General features: G+C 36.8%; 1 protein-coding gene across 3 annotated transcripts in view; it reads left to right on the forward strand.

Moving 5' to 3' along the window:
• mast2 (microtubule associated serine/threonine kinase 2) overlaps positions 1–19,631 on the forward strand; it is a 171,754-nt gene that overhangs the window by 56,839 nt on the left and 95,284 nt on the right. For all 3 annotated transcript variants that reach the window (XM_081381253.1, XM_081381255.1, XM_081381254.1), the window contains exons 2-3: positions 4,176–4,323; positions 5,473–5,618. In XM_081381253.1, the coding sequence (XP_081237379.1) occupies positions 4,176–4,323; positions 5,473–5,618 (294 nt within the window). The remainder of the gene's footprint in view (positions 1–4,175; positions 4,324–5,472; positions 5,619–19,631) is intronic.

The raw sequence follows: 19,631 nt of genomic DNA on the forward strand, positions 1-19,631 counted from the left end.
CGGGTTTCTCTCTTTAGAACACGAGTAGTATTGTTGTACCATGGTGCTTTAATTTTCTCTCTGACCTTTTTTAGTCTCATAGGTGCAACAATATCCCATTTTCCAGAGAGAACGGTGCTCATAGTGCTGGTTAGTTCGTCTAGTTCATCTGTTTGTTTAGGTTCAGGCAGCAGCTGAGACAGATCCGATAAGCAATTTGAAAAATTATCTATGGTGGATGGAAGGATTGTTCTGCCTAATCGATAACGCGGCGCAGCATGATATATTACCGGGGTACGTAATATGCAAGTTACCATGTAATGGTCAGTTACATCATCACTTTGCGGAATGATATATATATCGGTTGGATCGGTTCCATGTGATATAATTAAATCGAGTGTATGATTAAAACGATGAGTCGGTCCGGTAACGTTTTGCTTAACCCCAAAGGAGTTTAATAAGTCTATAAACGCAGCCCCTAACGTATCATTTTGATTATCTACGTGTATGTTAAAATCTCCAACAATTAATATTTTATCGACATTGACCAATAGATCTGAGAGAAAATTTGCAAATTCTTTTAGGAAATCAGCGTAAGGCCCTGGTGGTCTATATACGGTAGCCAAGGCTAAAGATAATAGGGATGTTTTTCTATCATCTAAGAGCGTAACATTTAGTACAAGTACTTCAAATGAAATAAACTTATAACCCGTTTTCTGAGTAACATTGAGAATATCTCTATAGATAGTTGCAATACCGCCGCCACGACCAATCAGACGGGGCTCGTGCTTATAGGAGTATCCTGATGGAGTAGACTCATTTAGACCGAAATAATCATTTGGTTTAAGCCAGGTTTCAGTAAGGCAAAGTACATCTATGCTATTATCTGTGACTATTTCATTTACAATAACTGCCTTAGGTGTGAGTGATCTAATGTTTAGAAGACCTAGCTTTAGAAATTGTTTTTGTTTACTAATAGCAACATTTTCTGTTTTAATAACAATTAGATTTTTCCTAGATCCTGCAGTAGATTTATTATTTGATCGCACTAAACGAGGAATAGACACAGTTTCGATGCAATGTTCTACACTAGTATTTATGTCAGTTAATTTGGTGCAGCAGAGACTATGATTTGGACTTTTGGTTACTAGTCAAAAGGTATTTAACATTTTGGAGATGTTATCTGACAGAAGATCCGATCCGAATCTGTTTGGGTGTAAGCCATCAGCACGGTATAGCCTAGGACGCTCCCAAAACAGATTCCAATTATTTACAAAGAGCAGTTTCTGCTCATTGCACCATGACGTTAACCATTCATTTAGCGCGAATAATCTACTAAACTTGTCATGTCCTAGACGGTACGTGGGAAGCGGTCCTGACACAATGATCGTTATATCAGGCGATGTGCTGCGTACCGTATCGATCAGATTCCTGAAGTCTTTCTTCAGAACTTCCGTCTGGCGCAGCCTGATGTCGTTCACTCCCGCGTGCAATACCAAAGTTCCGACGCGCTCGTTATCGTTCAGAATCTCGGGAACGCGAGCAGCGATTTCAGAAACACGAGCACCAGGAAAGCAGTGACTGTGCACCTGTGCAAACCTGTGCAATCATAATACTAGTTAGTTCACATTCTTCCACTCTTTCCAGATGTAGTATCCACTGGTGTAAGTGCTGCTTGCTTGTGCCATCAGAACAGAGTTAAGAGCTGTCTTTCCATTGTCGGGCCAAAACGTAGCGAGCGTGCTAGTGCGTGCCAGGGTCAGTCGCATACTGTCACTTTCATCGGGCCTTTCACTTGATCGGGCCTTCTTCTGGGCAAATGGCCTGGTGTTTTTGGCCCGCCGAATACCTTGGTCCAAAGCAGGTCAACTGGGTCTTGAGGGGAGTGGTCATGAACAAAGATGGAGTTAACTCTAGCAAGTTTTCAGTCAGTGAGCCCCAGGCTGTCACTCAGCACAGTAACATTGTTACAAGGGACTGTTTTTGAGTGGGTCATTAAATGGTTAATTCAACAAACACATTCAAAAACGCTGATTTATTCAAAGATGTAATGAACCAAGGTGTTGGAATTGTTTTAATTCACCACTTTACAAGGCTCAGCAGAGCAGCAATGTGCCGCATGGGCAATATTACAATATTGCGGATATCGTGACAGCTGACAGCCCTAGTTGAGGTCCGAGGCTATTGGCCCTACCCGGCACGTTTTTGGTCTTTGCTCGTACTAGCTGACAGTGGAAAAGCGGCTAATGTTTAAGCCCTACTGCAATGCTTGTACAGAGGCAGGTGAGAGTCTCACGTGTATTCACCGGTGTCCCTGATCCTCATCTGATTAGCCCTGGGACTCCAGACTGACGTCATGGTCACCCCGTCACCCCCCTCAACGCAATCTTATACTGTCATCTCAGGCAGGACTTCTCAACGGCTGCATCTTCTAGTCTATCATTTGATTAAGTGTGCACTTGCTTGACGAGGGCTAAAGCTGTGTGGAGTAAATGTATGGTTTTTGCTGTAAATTTAGCTGCACTTTAGGGACTTAAAGCATATGAAATATGTAGCAATTCTAAAGAAGCTTTGTCTGAACCTTTGTTACTATAAATTAAAAGAAAAGAAAGAACACTCAAACATGCACAAGGTAAGGGATGCAGAGGGTTGTGTTTGTGTTGTGAAGCAAAAAAATGTGTTGCTTGTGAATGTGAGTTAATGTACATTACCATTCAAAAGTTTCGGGATCGATATTCAGCATCGATTGTGTTGCATCGATTACTCCAGTCTTCAGTGCCACATGATCCTTCAGAAATCATTCTTTTGCGCTGATTTGGTGCTCAAGTAACATTTCTTGTTATAAATATTGAAAACATGTCACTTTTGATCAATTGAATGCATCCTTGCTGAATAAAAGTATTAATTTCTCTCTCTTTTTTAAATTACTGACAAACTTTTGAGTGGTGGTGAATGACTTTGAATGTGATTGTGAAACTTGTTTATAGCCCTTTGTTTTCATTCAGGGTCATTTTTGTTTGTGTGTGTGTGTGTCTCCAGTGGTCACTGGTTGGATTGTCTTTGGTTTGTTTTTTCACTCTGTGTGTGTGTGTGTGTGAGCAAGTGACAACACTGTTTGCTTTGAGGCTTTTTACTTTTGAACGGTGTGGTGTGGTTTTATGAGCACTGCGTATTTAATACAAACAGTCCTTCCAGATGTTTCTGGAATTTCGTGACACCACAGAGAGGATGTGACCAGTGCAGGGTTCTTGCCAGATTTCTATGGCAACGTCTGTTTCCCATCCCGATGAAGAACACAGCGAGTATGAATGAATCTGTAGGCGTCTTTAAATTAGTTATTTGGCTTTCATTTTAGGCCCACATTTTTTACCTCTTAAATTTGATTGTTTTCGTCATCATAATTCTTGTGTTGATGACAGCTTCACTTTGTTGTTGTAGTTTTAGTGGTTTATAATGTAATTATTCTAGGCACCTCATGATTCAATCCGATTCTGGGAGTCACAATTTAATTTCTGATACACCTATGTTTTTTTTCCCCTGATTAATTATTCTGCTTTGCAAAGGCAAAACACATTTGTTGTATATTTTTTGCATTATTCCATGTTGTCTCTAAGTTTAACAATAAAAAACACTGAATTTATTCCCTTTAATTTTCTTTTATTAGATTATTACGTTGCCCTTTTGCATTCTAGCTCACAGTTACATTTGAAAAAATGTGCAGAATATCTATAAATTGAATAAACTTAGCAACATTCACACCTGGATGTTGCTTGTTTGCATTTCGCAAGACACAAATTTGTAAATCTCGAATGGATAAGGAGTCTATGTGCTTGTATATAAATGTATTCTGAATTTCTGAATTTGGATTGATTCAGAATCGTTAAAGAATTGCAATGAATATATTGTTTTCCCCCACTCGCATCTTGGCAGCAAGCCCTTGTTTTGAGATGTATTATTTACTGTGTGACTGTGATGCAGTGCCGCAGTGTGGAAGAAGCAGCTTTTTAAATACATTTTATTGCTTTTGCGTTGACTGAACTTATTGGGTGTAACTATACAACTGTACAGCAACATCTTTTTCTATTCATCTAATTCATATATTCTGAAGTTCAATAGTCAATTTAGTGGCATGTTAAGACAGTTGCGTGTGTTTGTTTGTCATTGAAAAGTGGAAAAACCGAATGTATGTGTTTCAGATGGAGCTGCCGGCACCGCCTCCCCTGCTGTTCAGGAAGCTGAGTAACCCCGACCTGTCTCCTGCTGCAGGAAAGACCAAACTGCAGCGGCAGCTCAGTCAGGATGACGGCAGAGCCCGACGCAGCAGTATGGCCGGCGTCCTCACCGGTGAGACACCGCAAATTACTTTCCCTAGTAGTTTGTATGTCCCCCTTTTGCTTAAAAGATCATGATCATGTTCTTCAGCATGATTTGAGAATGATCCAAAGAACATTTTTTTGTTCAATAGAAGAAAGAACATCTGGCCTTTTCTGCAAATGTAAAGTGCTTTTATTATTCTGTTTTGGATATTACCTTTTATTTTGTGTGTAATATAGCTGTTTGTGAATGTAAAAGGTCTCCAAAGATCAAAGTGCACAACAAAGGGAGTCATTGTCTCACAAAAGAAAGTACAGATTCTGAACTCCCTGAAACTAGTCATCATAATTCCTCCCTCCCATTTTACTCCCTGCTCAAACCTATGTAGGTTTGTAACAAATTTGTATGATGTCCACCTATGGTCTTCATTGGCTGCCCACAAACAACGTCTACTTTCATCCATCCTCAGACACTGTAGTTGTAGCTGAGGCCTGGAAGATTTTGGTTTGTGTTGTTGACATGTTGAGAAGATGCTGTTTTTCTGTGCTGCGAAAGCAAATCCACTTTGCATGGACAAGGACTTGATCTCAAAATGATATGGTAAAACCCAAACTATCATTACTGTTCTTTACCACTGTTTATAGAAGTGCTGAGGAAACCTCCTGAGCTGAAATTCAGATACGGTAATGGTCATTTTGTTTCCGAGGCGCTGTAAGCGATATACTAAACACAACAGACTGGACCATCTGACCAATCAGAGCAGAGTAGAGGGTACACTCTTGGAAAGGCGGGGTTTAGAGAGACCGAATCCTTAATGGAACTGTTTTAGACACTGAGAAAAGAGGTGATTGCAATTATGAGAAAAATAATATTTTCCGACCTTGGATGCATGTAAACCTACTTTAGGAGACCTTCAAAACAATCAGGAATCTTTAGAAGATAACCTCTAATAGGGGTACTTTAAGTGGATCAATACCACAAATTTACTTACATTTAATAAGTGATTAGAAATACTGCAGAAATTTGTTCACATTATATAAAAGATGTAGATTTAAATAGATGAGCTATCAGAGAATCTGTAGCTTGGCTTTGATTTGGTTCTTAACCCACAGAATGCAGACATGTATTCAGACAAGTACAGACCATGTCCTGATTCTGTGTTTCTCTGGTGTGCCACAGGAAAGCAGCTTCTGCCTCTGTCGAGCAGCATGCATGGTGGAGTGAGTCAGCTGGCCTGGCAGCAGCACGCAGGAGAACCCAATAACTTGGTCCGCATGAGGAGTCAGTCCTTTGGCCAGTCTGCCCCCTCTCTCACTGCGGGACTGGTAAGTGCACATGCAGCACACCCTCTATCTGTTTCCATCCAACACAAGCAAACAAAGGTTTGAGTTTGTAAATAATTTTACAAGGCACTGTTACATAATACCTGGTTTAAATCGATTTGTAAGAATGATAGTCTGACCCTCAGTGGTAAAATGGCCATCATAAGTTTTATCTGGCATACTACTTTTCCCCCCTTCCAGAACTATGTGGTGACAAACATGATCAAATGTGATAAAATAGGTACTTTTCTTCACTTGCCATTGTCTTGTGTGGCAAAAGGGAATTTTGGATCCTGTCTACACACCTGAGCATTGACAATTCACAAGGACTAAATCAGTCAGGGCACATTGTCACGGATAATCTTTATTGATCCTTACTTTTATTGTATATATCTGTAATTTCAAAAGGCAGATAGAAAGCACTCCAAGCAGCATTTTGTGAGGCTGGTCTTTGTGTTTGTTTATGGGGGTTTAGAAGTGAAGAAACTATGTGTGTCAATTACTGCAATATAACCATTTATCTGAAGAGATCTTGTATGTGCAGAAGACGTATTTACCATGTTGTCATGCAGTCTAAAGCCTAGTGCCATAGCTACATCTGCTGTCCGTGGCTAGTACTACACTAATGAAAGTGGGCAATACTAAATGCTAAAAGGGAAGCTTATTTATTAAATTATATATATTGTTATATATATATATATTTTTTGTGTGTGTGTGTGTGTGTGTATATATATATATCACTGTTTTAGTTTTAAAGAATTTTAAAGATAAAATCTTCAGCAATGGTGTTGACTTGAATTTCGAATTTTCACATGGTATGTCTTAAAGCATATTAAAAACACCACATAGACAAACAACATTAAAAGCTTGATTTTCACCACAGGGGGGACTATAAGTTGCAGAGTTTCAGTAGATTTAGGCTACTCTACACTGCCCCTGAACGTCTATATAGCCTTTGACATAATGCCGAGAATTCTGTCATGCTCATGGTTGTTTCTAACCTTCAGGTGGCAGTATTGCCCACGTCCTGAACACAGAGAGGCGCTGACTGCCCACTGATGTAGAACTAAATGGTACAAATCTTGAATGGGTAAAGTGCTGCACATGGGCTGTGTTATTATCTCAGCCCTTATGTTTATGGATGAAAAATATACTCAGCACTGCAGTGTAGCAGGGTGTCCTAATAAAGTGTTAATTAATATGCCAGTGCTTCAGCTGGCCCTCTTTAAAGGCCTTGTCTTTTGAAAGAGAAGCCATGGACACACTAATTGCTGCTTATTAGGATTTATATGCCAGCAGCAAACAGTAGCATGCTAATATTAAGATGCAATAGTCCACGGTTATTTAAAGTTGCTAGGACAATTCTTTTGTACTTTGTTGCGGTATGAAGGATAATATAGTTTGTTTGTGCATCATCATATCTCAAACGTAATTTGAAGACCTGTTGATGTGAATCGAATTCATCACTGTTTTGTATGACAAATAACCATTGGATGATAAATTCATAAACGCATCAAGCAATCAACATCATAAATATAATATCAATCATGAGGCAGCAGTATATTGAGTTTTTAAAAGGAAATGATTCATTTTGTTATGTGTGCAATCTATTTGACAAATTATGTTCATTACTATATAAAGCAGCTTCTAGGAAATTGCTTGAGGAAATATAACCTTTTTTGCATAAATATTAAATACCTTTTGTAACTTTATAAAGATCCATCCTGATTTAATTTATACGATAATGAAATGCGATTTATATGTCTTTCTTTGTTCTATTGTATTTATATGTGCTATTTATAATTTGATTATTTGTTATTACTGTTAACTTTTCTTTAATAATGTTTTAAATTTACATTAATTAGGCTAGTAGTTTTGCTGTGTATCAAAATTGGAATAGAGAATTGTGATATTTCACTAGTATCTAAACATTTGAACCACTGACCCAATCCTTGCACTGAGCCCTGCTGGAGCAGCTCTAAATATGTGCTGCACTATTAAATGAAAGATAAAATATGATAGAGCAATAGATTGAACAGTGAAAGTAACAGAAGCTCATACAATACACTTTAGCAGGCTTAATTTAGTATGAAAATAACTGAAGGAAATGTATATTTGCTGAACAAATTAAGCCAACTAATATGATTTATATTATTTTGGTTTCTCTACATTTAAAAATGACAAATGCAGTGAAAATACAGGTATCGGTACTCTGTATCGGCAAGTACCAAAAAGAAATAATCAGTATCGGACTCGTTCTGGAAAAAGTGGTATCGGTGCATCCCTAATAAACAATCATAATTTTTAGTGACTATTGTGGACTACTGGTTTTGTGTGCAAACTGGTTATTAGGAAATTGTGTTATAAACATATATTTTGGTGTTGACCGTAGAGGTAAGTAGGGATGGGCAGTGTAGTATAACCAAAGTCTTATACCATATCAGTATTTTATATACCTGTAGCGGTATACATCAACAGTACTTATTTGTGATGTAAAAATAAATGATATAAATTATCTTTTGGATAATGCAGTAAATTGCATACTTTATATATGAAAGATACTTGATTGTATCCATTTATTTGCTCTTTTTATTTGGAACTTGATGGATCATGGATGCAAATGAAAAGATTCAATTATTCATAACAAATTAAAAAGTATTATGGTGCAAAATAAAATTTGCATTGTGTAACTCGTCTTTTACTTGTATATTTTCACTTATAAATCTCTATAGGTTCGCAGCCATGCAAGTGAGATGTTATTCTTACTATTTATTCATAGGCATGACAGTGTGGTGAAGGAAATGACCCAGGGTTGTTTTATCCTGTGGTGATGTAGTTCGTAATCCTCAGGTCCAGGCTGCTTCTGTGGGGCTTTATTGTGAGAGGTGTGGGAGAGACACTGGGATGGAATGACTTAAAGGGAACCATGCAGGACAGGCAGATGGTGTTTATCTTCTAATATGGAGAGGTGTGTGTGTTGGGCAAGCACAGATTTTTTAAATGACGGGTGGGGGTGGGTGGGAGGTGGTGGCGGGGTTCTGACATGAACCATAACTGATTATGCAAATTGATTCATCTGATCAGTTTTCAAAAGATTTTTCGTTCTGCCATTAAGTTTACCCCAAGGGGCAGACAAGGTGCAGGAATTTCCATTACTCATTGTGCTTAGGGATTTAAACAAACACCTAGTATTTAAAATACATTTACATTGAAAGAGGACCCGGGTCATTTTTAGGGACCAGAAATAGATTTGAGGATGGCTTCTTTTGACTTGGAGCAGGAAACAAACAGCCATAATACCCTGGCAATTGAAAACAACAATGTAGCAACCACATAGCAATATGTACATAAAATATAATTGTAAAAGTTGCATAATTATTGAATTTTAATAGATCTGTATTAGTCTATATGAATGCTTCTTATAGGACATCACATTTTTTTGACCAAAGCTATACTGTACAGAGAGTGTTTTGTCCATGGCAACAACATTCAACATACAGTAAGTGATTATAACTAATTATTAGTGGTCGATATTTGGCATTTTTAAAATCTCGGCATCGCCCGATAAGTTTTTCTGATTAGCCGATGTGTTGGAAGCAGGACTTTGACGGCGCTGTGGACTTTTATTTTGACGGTGTGATCACACAGCGCTCACTCACATCCTCCGTCTTCATTAGTTTACGATCTCTGTCAGTCATATCTAATACTTTGTTAGACAGAACTGGTAAACAAAGAAAGTAAATGGTATGCGAAAAAGTAAAGCGTTTGCTTTTATATTATTTGTAATAGAAAAGGCAAACAATCAGGCTAAAATACTTTCTCTTTTATCGTCAACATTCAGCAAATGCGTATCTACATAATTTAAACAAATCTCTGAATATCTAACAAATATTTAACTTCACCAACATTAATCGAATCCAGCTGTGATATCTTGTGAAGTGTGCATTTGTAGCCTGCATAAACGTGTTAATGCGAGTGACGGTGGGTCCGTGCGAAGTGAGTGAATGCAAACAGAAGATTGTTATGCACAGGTCAGTGTGGTCTGTTCAAATATTTTTATGGCACGCATTTAGGGAAGAAAATGGTTATTTTGGTTTATTCCTTTGGTGTTCAGTCTAATTTGTGATGGCTGTGAGGCTGAAGTAAGTCAACAGTGGCATTAACATACCGTGATATTTGCATAATATTTGCATATAGGCAGGGGGAAAAGGCAGGGAGGTTTGTTCTAGTGCTGCAGGCGATATTGTAATTCATTCCTGCCGTTTCTTTTTTATGTATGTTATTGTTGTTCTAGTTTTATGCTCAAATATTAAATTAAGATTTAAAGAGCTGGTCTGCCTTGGAAATCTAAAATTGTATTTAATCAGTTAAAGAAGAACAGATAAAGAAGTTGAAGTGACTTTTCAACAGAGGATACCAGACTTAAATTGTGCCGTGGTTGTGTATATTTTAAATGGTGATTTGTTTTTCTCTTCCCAGGGAATCTGGTCTTTAGTGTGGTTAATGGAGCTTTTATAAGCATTTGGAGGCCCACATAAGTAGCTGCGGCTCTCATGAATACACAGTCAATCCTTTATCACTTAAATCTTTTAATGGGATATTGAAATCTGTTTCCATCCTTTCAAAAAAATTTAGCTGTCCTCTCTACCTCTTTTTTTTTTATCGATTTATTGTTGGTGGTTTGAAAATGTTACCCAGAGGCAATAGGTTTTAAAGGAGACACAAAGAAGACAAAGAAAACCAGAATGATCGCTCATCTCCCGTCATTGAGGTCACAAACAACTGAAGTGAGTGACTATGTACAGAATTAAATATTCAAAAGGCAATTATGAATAATTACTTGAAAGGCCCTCCACTGTGCTGCCAACTTACCCAATGTGACGACACTCGTGGCAGTGGTAGAGGCTGCTGGGATCTGTCTTTTTTGTTTCTGTGCTGCTAGCTTTTTTCCTACAGTGTACTCACTCTGCTTGTTTTATTTTTCTGGGTCTGACAATTGTTTTTCTTTTTGCTATGCACCTTCTGTTTATATCTTCAGGCTTTTAATCTGATGTTCCTTGCATTTGGCCCAGATTGTGATCTATGACGCCAAACAATAAAACAAGATTTCACTGTGTACCTGGAGGGAAAAAACGCCTTTAACGCTTTTTAAATATCTGATCTAAATCACGCCAATGTCATTTGAGAATGTCTTGTGGGCAGAAAGAGCACATCAATTTTTAATACAAGAGCTAGCATTAAAAGCTCAACTGTCATTTAGATAAGCATCCAGCAAGTTTTGCTTGTAATTTTTTTTGCTTATTGTGAAATGTTGATTATGTTAGCCTCACTAAACGTAAGTCAGTCAGTCTTTAAATAACAGTTGAGCTTTACATAAAAAGTTAATGAGAAAGTACTGTGCATCTTTACATAATGCATAAGTGCAGTTTTTTCCATATTAAAAAAAGTTTTATCCTTGAATAATTGAATTGCAGTACTTTTGCAAAAAGTCATGATTTTAAAAATCATGTATATTCATAAGAAAGAAGAAAATCATGGCATTTATTTTCTTTGATTGATAAAGCAGGACTTCTGTAACTGTTTTGATAGTGCTGCCTGAGCGCTGACACAAACTATGCTGTGCTATATCCAGATTGCTTCTGTTATATTCACTGTATGTAAAATTAGCTTTGCCTGGCATTTATTGGAGAAAATATGATTCCCATAGACTAAGGAGATTATTGAGTGCACTGTTGGTTACAGTATTTACTTCTTTACTATTCATGTTTTCAACAATTTATTTTAAAAAAATGCCATAATAGGACTACAGAATCAAAACTTTGCTATCTAAAGTACAAATGTTTATTTTTACAGTTTATCTAGTTCCAATGATTGTCTTTTATTTTAAAATGATTTATTAACTATTTTAGTAAAGCAAAAAAAAAAAAGGATGATGGGATGTTTGAAGTTTATATATTTTCGCTTTTGTGTGTGTGTGTGTGTGTGTGTGTGTGTGTGTGTGTGTGTGTAACTGTGTATATATATATATCTATATATACACACACACACACATATACACACACACACACACACACACACACACACACACACACACACACACACACACACACACACACACACACACACACACACACACACAAAAAAAACAAAACAAAAGGGAAAATATAGAAACTTCAAACATCCCATCATCCTTGTCACCACAGAAAGTGTTTGTTGACTCCCTCTTTCTCTTCAAGGTTAAGTATTCAACAACCAGTGAAGAGAGAGATACAGGAAAAGAAAACTGATTTACAAAACCGTGTTCCTTTTCGTCTCACTGCCCTCGATAACTTCACCTGTTGAGCCAGCAGGACACATTCATAATTCATCTCTGAAAGTAGACTAGATGTACTTAGGTCTCGCCTTGGGTCAGAGACTGAGGATAGCTACCCTTAGCCTATATCCTGCAGAATGCATTTAGGCTAGAACAGGTTTGCAGCGTGGCCCTCAAAGAAATGATGCAATCAAATATCCTAAACTGTGCTGCCTTATATAAGAGGTTCAGTTCCAAAAAACCACCTGCCTAACCAAACATGATCCATATACTGAAAAAAGAGACAAGTGATAGTAATGTTTTCTTCTTAAAATTACGGTTCATACTTGCATGCTTGGGCCTGAAGCAGATAAACAGATGCCAATGCAGTGTAAGCACTAATAAATTAATTGTACAGTATACATTTATCAGTTTATACATTCCCTGGGTATCAAACCCATGTGTAATATACTGTAGTGCCATGCTGTACTGTTATTTTCTTCATGCCTTTTGCTTTTATAGGTGCTGTAGTTCTTGTTTTTGGTGTTCTTTATTTAAACTCTTTTAAACAGACTGTTACTTTTTATATAACAGACCGTCTGATTCATTATTTATGTTTAATTTTTGCATCTCTCAAAAAAGATTTGTCCATTTTTTTGCCATGATGTTCTTAAAATATTTTTTAAAAGATTTAAAGGCACAAGAACAGACCTCTTTTTAAGCTTATGCTTTGAAAATATAATTTTTTTTCTGAAAATATGCTTAAAGGGAATGTGTGTACTGTGTAGGAATTTCTCCCATCTAGTGGTGAAATTGTATTTTGCATTCAAACGAATAATGCTCTCCAGCGCCTCACTTTTTCAAATGCGCGTTGCATCTACGGTAGCCGTTATGTACCAAAAAGCTATGACAGGATGTCTTATAATAGCACTTCGAGTTTTTCTTCGAGTGAACAGGTTTGTTATTTAAAACAAACTGAAACTTGAAACAACGAAAAAAAGAATGTTACAGTTATCAATTACTGACTGTGAAAAACATTAACTATGGTAATTAGTAGTAATGCCTTCTTTCCTCGTTATATTTTTTGAAGTACGCGCATTGTTAGATATCATCATCATCATCAGAGCCTTCTCTAACGTTACTTTACTCAATAGCTGCTATTCATCAGCCTGTTTAACTTTTAACTATAAATGTTCTACTGTCTATATAATAAAGTACACAACCAAGCAATGAAAAAAAAGCTTGTAATTAAGACCGTAACATTGACTTACCTGTCGAGAAGGAGGCATGCAACTGCAGGGTCTCTTTTGAAAGCTTTCTCCTGCATTAGCTATCCCGACATTAACCCTTGTTTTTGTAATCTCCGGTCACGTTTCCTTTTACGGTCTATTTTGGACTTTTTCGACGACGAGGACTCATCCTGTGACTCAGCATATGTATGAATGAACGGTGTATAAATAACCGTGCAGTGCATCCTTTTAAACTTGCCGGGGCAGTGACAAGCACCTCTTACTGCTCTGCTCCTCCGCTTCTGCTGGGTTCAGTCACGTGACGCTGGTTCTGACAGAAAACGCGTTGTGGAAACGCGTTGGCCTAGTACTTTTTGTCCCTCTCTGCTATTATAGTTTTTCAAGATGGCGGAACTACATGGAAGCCTCTGTGGACCTACCCGTCCCATGTATATAAAGATTAATAAATTCTTCGTTTACGAGGATTAGTCTGATCATTGGCATAGGTATTTGTACACCATTGAGAGCATATTTATGCTAAAAATAAACTAAAAATATTGATTTTAGATAATAAAATACCTAAAAAGCTACACATAGTCCCTTTAATTTCTAACCTTTCTTCACACTCTCTCTGCTGTCATCACCTCCTCTTGCTGTTTTTTCTTCTTCTTTCTAACATGTTCTTATCCTCATTTGTCAAAGCTGTGACCTTTTAAAACTAATATCTAGGGGCAGGAATCATACTTTAATTGGCCAGAATATGACAAGTTCTTTAGCTGAAATGACCGCTTTGGACCTCCTATGGGCCAGTTCTGAATACTATGTTAGTCCTTAATATCCAAGCTTTACCAATATAGCTTATATGTCTGTTTCAGTGGCAGTTATTTTGTTGAATTAATTTTGATTGAGACTTGCATTCTTTTCAAACGAGCTGATCCAAATTTAGTTAATTACCCAGGTCTCCACAGGACTCACACAGCCCTTTTGCCTTTCTTCCTGCCCATGGTGAAATTCTGGTTGACTGAGTCCAGATAGCAATTAAGATGCATATGAAAAATTTAACGTGTCTGCTTGAGATGCTTGAGTCAATAAACACAGCACAACATTACTCTTGGCTTCCGGCAACTCATTTTCCAAAACTAATCGGCTGACAAGGTTTTCATTTTTTTTTTTTTTTTGCAAGCTCTCTTGTTCCTGTTTTGCTTATTCCCATGTCTGTTCCTCAAGGACTATGAGCTCCAGTGCTGTTGGAGGACTTAAACAAGTCACATTGCTAAAGGAAATCTTTTCCTCTTTGTGTTTGATGCTAAGCAAGAGTGCCAGAGACTTTGATGGTTTGTGCTGTGCATTTTCTCCATATTTTTAGCAGGTGCCATAATTGACAACATAGGGATTGCATTCGTGCTCTTTGATCCTGTATTACTGACAGACTCTGAGATTGACTGGTACAAATAATAAGGCATAAAACTTATTATTTTGTTTGTGTTATGTAATTTTTCCACTTCAAATTACAGAAAGGTGAAGTGTAATTTTTTTTTTTTTTTTTTTTTTTTTTTTTTTTTTAAATACCTGTGTATATATGTGTGTCACACAGACAGTACCGGTCAAAAGTTTGGGGTCAAGCCAATTTGTCTTTTTTTTTTCGTTTCTTTTTTCTTTTTTTTTTTTTTTTACAAAATTAGAACTGTTATTTAGCACGGATGCATTAACTAGATCAAGTGACAGTAAGGACTAAATACCTTGTAACAAAATATTTCTATTTCAAATAAATACTATTCTTTTTAGTCTTTGGAGAATCCTGAAATACATGTATCAGCTTTTTGACAAAAATATTAAGATTATTACTAAACTGTTTTCAAAATTAATGATAAGAAGAAATGTTTCTTGTGCAATAGCATATTAAAATGATTTCTGAAGTATCATGTGACACACTGAAGACTGGAGTAATGGCTGCTGAAAATTCAACTTTGCCATCACAGGAATAAATTACATTTTACAATATATTCAAATAGAAGATAGATATTTTAAATTATACTAATATTTCACAATATTACTGTAGATTTAATACAATAAATGCAGCTTTGGAGCGTATACATGACTTTGACATTGCATTATTAGACATTACACACTTAGCTTTTTAACTAGAATTGAAAATTTTTCTGGGAATGTTCTCCATGACAATTGACACACCTCTTTATTCCCAACTGTTTTAATGAGGCTACGATTCCACACCAGCCTAAATATCATACACTCTTCATCTCTCTGCTCCAACGAGGCGTTAGGCGTTAGTATCTTGTTTTGTCAGTTTTGAAATTAGTTTGAGATGGAAATAGCTATCATTTAAGAGGCTTAACAAGTGCTATGAGCGGGACTGTCATAGTATAGTAGTATTCCCTCTTTCCTTGTCTCTAGTATTGTTGTCTTACATTTGTCTTGCTTTTGAGACGTTTTATTTTGCCCCGTTACAACCTTGTTTCTTTGCATTCATAGATTTAATGTATGAGGCTCAATTAGTGTGTGGTTCAATTAAAATAAGTGTTGTGTAAAGTGTTTATGTATATTAATAGCATGCTTGATATGGTTTTTGTGAGAGCTTGATTTGAAATGCATTAGCTGGGTGCTCAGGGAGGGTGTTTAATTGCTGTCAGTGGTGGACTGTGTTTCTGCCTTAAGGCAAGAACCAGTGTCTGTTTCAGCTCACCTGCTGATCTCACAACCCATCTGTTCAAGGATCTGTGTATTTACTACATGTACAATGTGCCATACTATGTACACTGTTTGCTTTCTTGTGATAAAAGGCTTGACTATATGGTTTGTATGTCTGCTTTCAAAATATGCAGCTGTCTTGTAAATATGTATACATCAATTAGCATTTGTTAAACAGGCTTTCTTAGAAGTGGTTTTCTTGCACAAAGCAGTCGATGTTGGCAGATGATTAATGTCTGAGCCTCAGGCTTTGTCTTGATTGGGTTGTGTCAACCTTTGGCTAGGTGAATGAGATGTATGAACCCATTGGCGTTTCTGTTTGTCTGTATCTTTATTGCAGTTTTATAGTTATCGACACTGTATTTGATAGGTTTCACTTTTCTTTTCTTTTTTTTTAAGCAGACCCTAAGCTTTAACCATGTTAATTTAATTTCGCAGGTAACCGAGAAGTCAAATCTTAAGACAGCTGTTCTAGAAAAAACATTTTCTGTCAGTTATGCTTGTAGTCTGGCTTAATAATGTAATTAGTAGTAGTGGTAGTAGTCAGTAATGGCTGAAAAAGATATTTACTTTTAATATATATATAAAAAAAGACTGTTTTGAAACCCTATTTTAGATATGATGCAAGTATCATTGAATCAGAGTTTCAAATTGATTTGTACAAAACAGACAGGTTGAGTTAAGGTTGATTCAAATTTATAATCTAACACCATTTATGTTACTGAAGTTTATTACAGATACACTATTAAAACATCAATCTTAACATTCTCATATTATTGAGTTGTTATATTGGCAGCAAAATCTTCAGGAATTTTATGTTGTTAATATTCAATATATCTGCAGTTAATGTTGGGGTTTAGATGGATGTATTGAGGACTGACATAACTAGAATCCATTGCCAAATTAAACTGTTTACTGTTATTAAACAGTCTCTATTTTATGCTTTTTTTTGTCTTTGCTTTAATGATTTTGTTGCTTTAAAGGGATAGTTCACCCAAAAATGAAAATTATCCCATGATTTACTCACCCTCAAGCCATCCTAGGTGTATATGACTTCTTGACTTCTGGCTCTTCCAAGCTTTATAATGGCAGTGAATGGCAGTCCTGATTTCGAAGCCCAAAAAAGTGCATCCATCCATCCATCCATCCATCATAAAAGTAATCCGTACGACTCCAGGGGGTTAATAAAGGCCTTCTTAAGCTAAGTGATGCGTTTGTGCAAGAAAAGCGCAGAGGATAGAGCAAAACATAATACTGGTCACAAATTAGTTGTCTAAAATGAGAATTGTTATAGAGTAATGTCGGAGGATTTCGATATAAGAGAAGAGGAGCCTGAGTTTGTTGGCCAGCCCTATTTGTTTGAACCGCGAGAGGTGTCAAAGCTTTGGACACTCTTACATCCTAAGTCATACATCACGTCAGAAGTTACTCTTTTGGCGCAAGTCGACTTGAGTAGGCCCGTCTGCCGGAAGCTAGTTATTTTAGTTATATAGTTTATAAAGTTAGATTTATAAAGTTTATAAAGTTTTAAATATGGATATTTTTCTTAGACCAATGCATCGCTTCGTTTCAGAAGGCCTTTATGAACCCCCTGGAGTTGTATGGAATAATTTTATGATGATTTTATGATTTTTATGATGATTTTATCACTTTTTTGATCTTCAAAATCAGGACCACCATTCACTACCATTATAAAGCTTGGAGGAGCAATGATATTTTTTAATATAACTCTAATTGTGTTCGTCTGAAAGAAGAATGTCATATACATCTAGGATGGCTTGAGGGTGAGTAAATCATGGATAATTTCGGCGAACTATCCCTTTTGATTCCCACTTGTATCAGCAGCACATACACTTTCTCTTTCTCCTGCTTGTCATTTATATTTGTTATTGGCTGTCTGTGCTTTGGCATCAGGTGCTTATTGGAGGTCAGCTCTACCTGAATGCCATTTCACTCATAGATCAGATCTATTTCTTCAGCCAACACAGCCATGGATAAAAGCCATGTGAGGTTGCCGTGGAAACTGTCAGGGCTGTTGTGAATGTTGTCTTTTGTGAATTGATTCACATTTAGTTTTTTTTCCCTCTCTCTGTTGCTCTTTGTGTCACTCTCACTTACAATCAGTTGCAAGATGTGGTGGTTGAGACTTATTTATTTATTTAAACAGATTGAATCCTGCATGTCTGGTCGCATCCATCCTTGACCTTATATGCATTTACATAGTTCTAGGTGGTTGCATCAAATAGCAGAATTGGATATCAGTTTCTGGGACTAAAGCAAATTTGAAATTCAACAATTATAATATAATGATGCTGATAACATAATTTGCAATGGGAAAAATGAAAGATCTGTAGTTGTTTATATATAATATAATATATAATGTAATATTTATTATGCTTTTCTGATTCTTATTGAAGACAAAAGCAGGTTTCTAAACATACTGCTGACCCTGTGGTTTTCTTCTTTCAGCTGAGACACCCTCATTCATTATTCATTATCGCTTTTGGAGCCTAGATCCAAAGACGGTGACTGTCCAGCTCCTTTCCTATTTGATCAGATGCTCGCAAACAGGATGTGATGGGCTGGGAAAAAAACAGTTATTGAGTTTGTACAGTGATTGATTGAGTCAAGTCTGGATCAGCCAGGGAGGAACTGATGTCTCCCTTTTAATTAACCCGCTTGTAGCTTCAGACTGTCTGTCAATACAGCAGCCAGCCCTGTGCCTCATTGTCACTGTAAGACTGTGTAAATTAGCTCACCCCATTGGGACAAGTTGTTTGATTCTTGTAATCTGCACAATAAACAGTGCTGTGGCAGTTTTTGCCATGTTACTCGCTGCTGGTTTAATTTAGTTTTATGTAAGCAGAGCTGCGGTTGGTGCAATGGTAGAGTCGGCTCCTGGAAAGTCTGGTCAAATGAACTACCATCCAGCGCTGTAGAGTCTCACACTTTTAAAGTGGAGATTTCACACCATTTATGAGCCCAACGTCTAACCACGAAAAAACAGACAATGGGACAAACAAGCTCCACTTTTTCATTTACATCCCTCTGGATGCTTATACACAAACATAATTTTCCTATTAGGCTTTTCAGCTGTAGGAAAAGTGCTACATTGAAAAACAGAAATAAAATGTTGCAGTAAGGAATAAAAGCATCTATTAAAGAGTGTTGGTTGTGTTGCTCTATTTTCTATGAGGCAGGATGATGAAAGAGACTCATCGCTAAGGCTGCAGTATATTAAGGAAATAATTGTGATTATGTTTTTGTGACTCTAATAGAATATTTTTTATTAATATTTATTAATATTCTAGAATATAATTTTATGTTGCCTGACTTAATATAATATGAGCACAGACTCTGCTTCTACATAAATGTTGCACATGTAAAAAGTTTGGATTGCACTGTGATTTATCTATAGATGTAATTTATACATAGATTTAATTAAGTGAGAGCTATTAAGCATCCTATAAAATGACATCATACTTTGTCTTGGTGATTCACTATTGCTTGTCTGTCAGGATAGTTCTTGTGCTAAAAGGCATCTCATTTATCACAATGATGGTGAACGTGAACCCCCACCGACTTCCCATAAATGCACAGACCTTTTTTTTTTTTTTGCTTAGATAGAAATCTCAAATGTTTTCAGCAGATTCTGTCCCAGGGCCATTTTTCTGTAAAACTTTCATTAATATTGCCAAATAATATGATGAGTGTTGTGGCGAGCAGGACGAGGCCGAGGGCCGAGAGAGAGCGGCACGAGGCCGGTGGCGTGATTACTGATGAGCGACA

The sequence above is a fragment of the Scardinius erythrophthalmus genome, assembly GCF_964197995.2.
Source record: "Scardinius erythrophthalmus genome assembly, chromosome: 12".
Lineage (NCBI taxonomy): Eukaryota > Metazoa > Chordata > Actinopteri > Cypriniformes > Leuciscidae > Scardinius > Scardinius erythrophthalmus.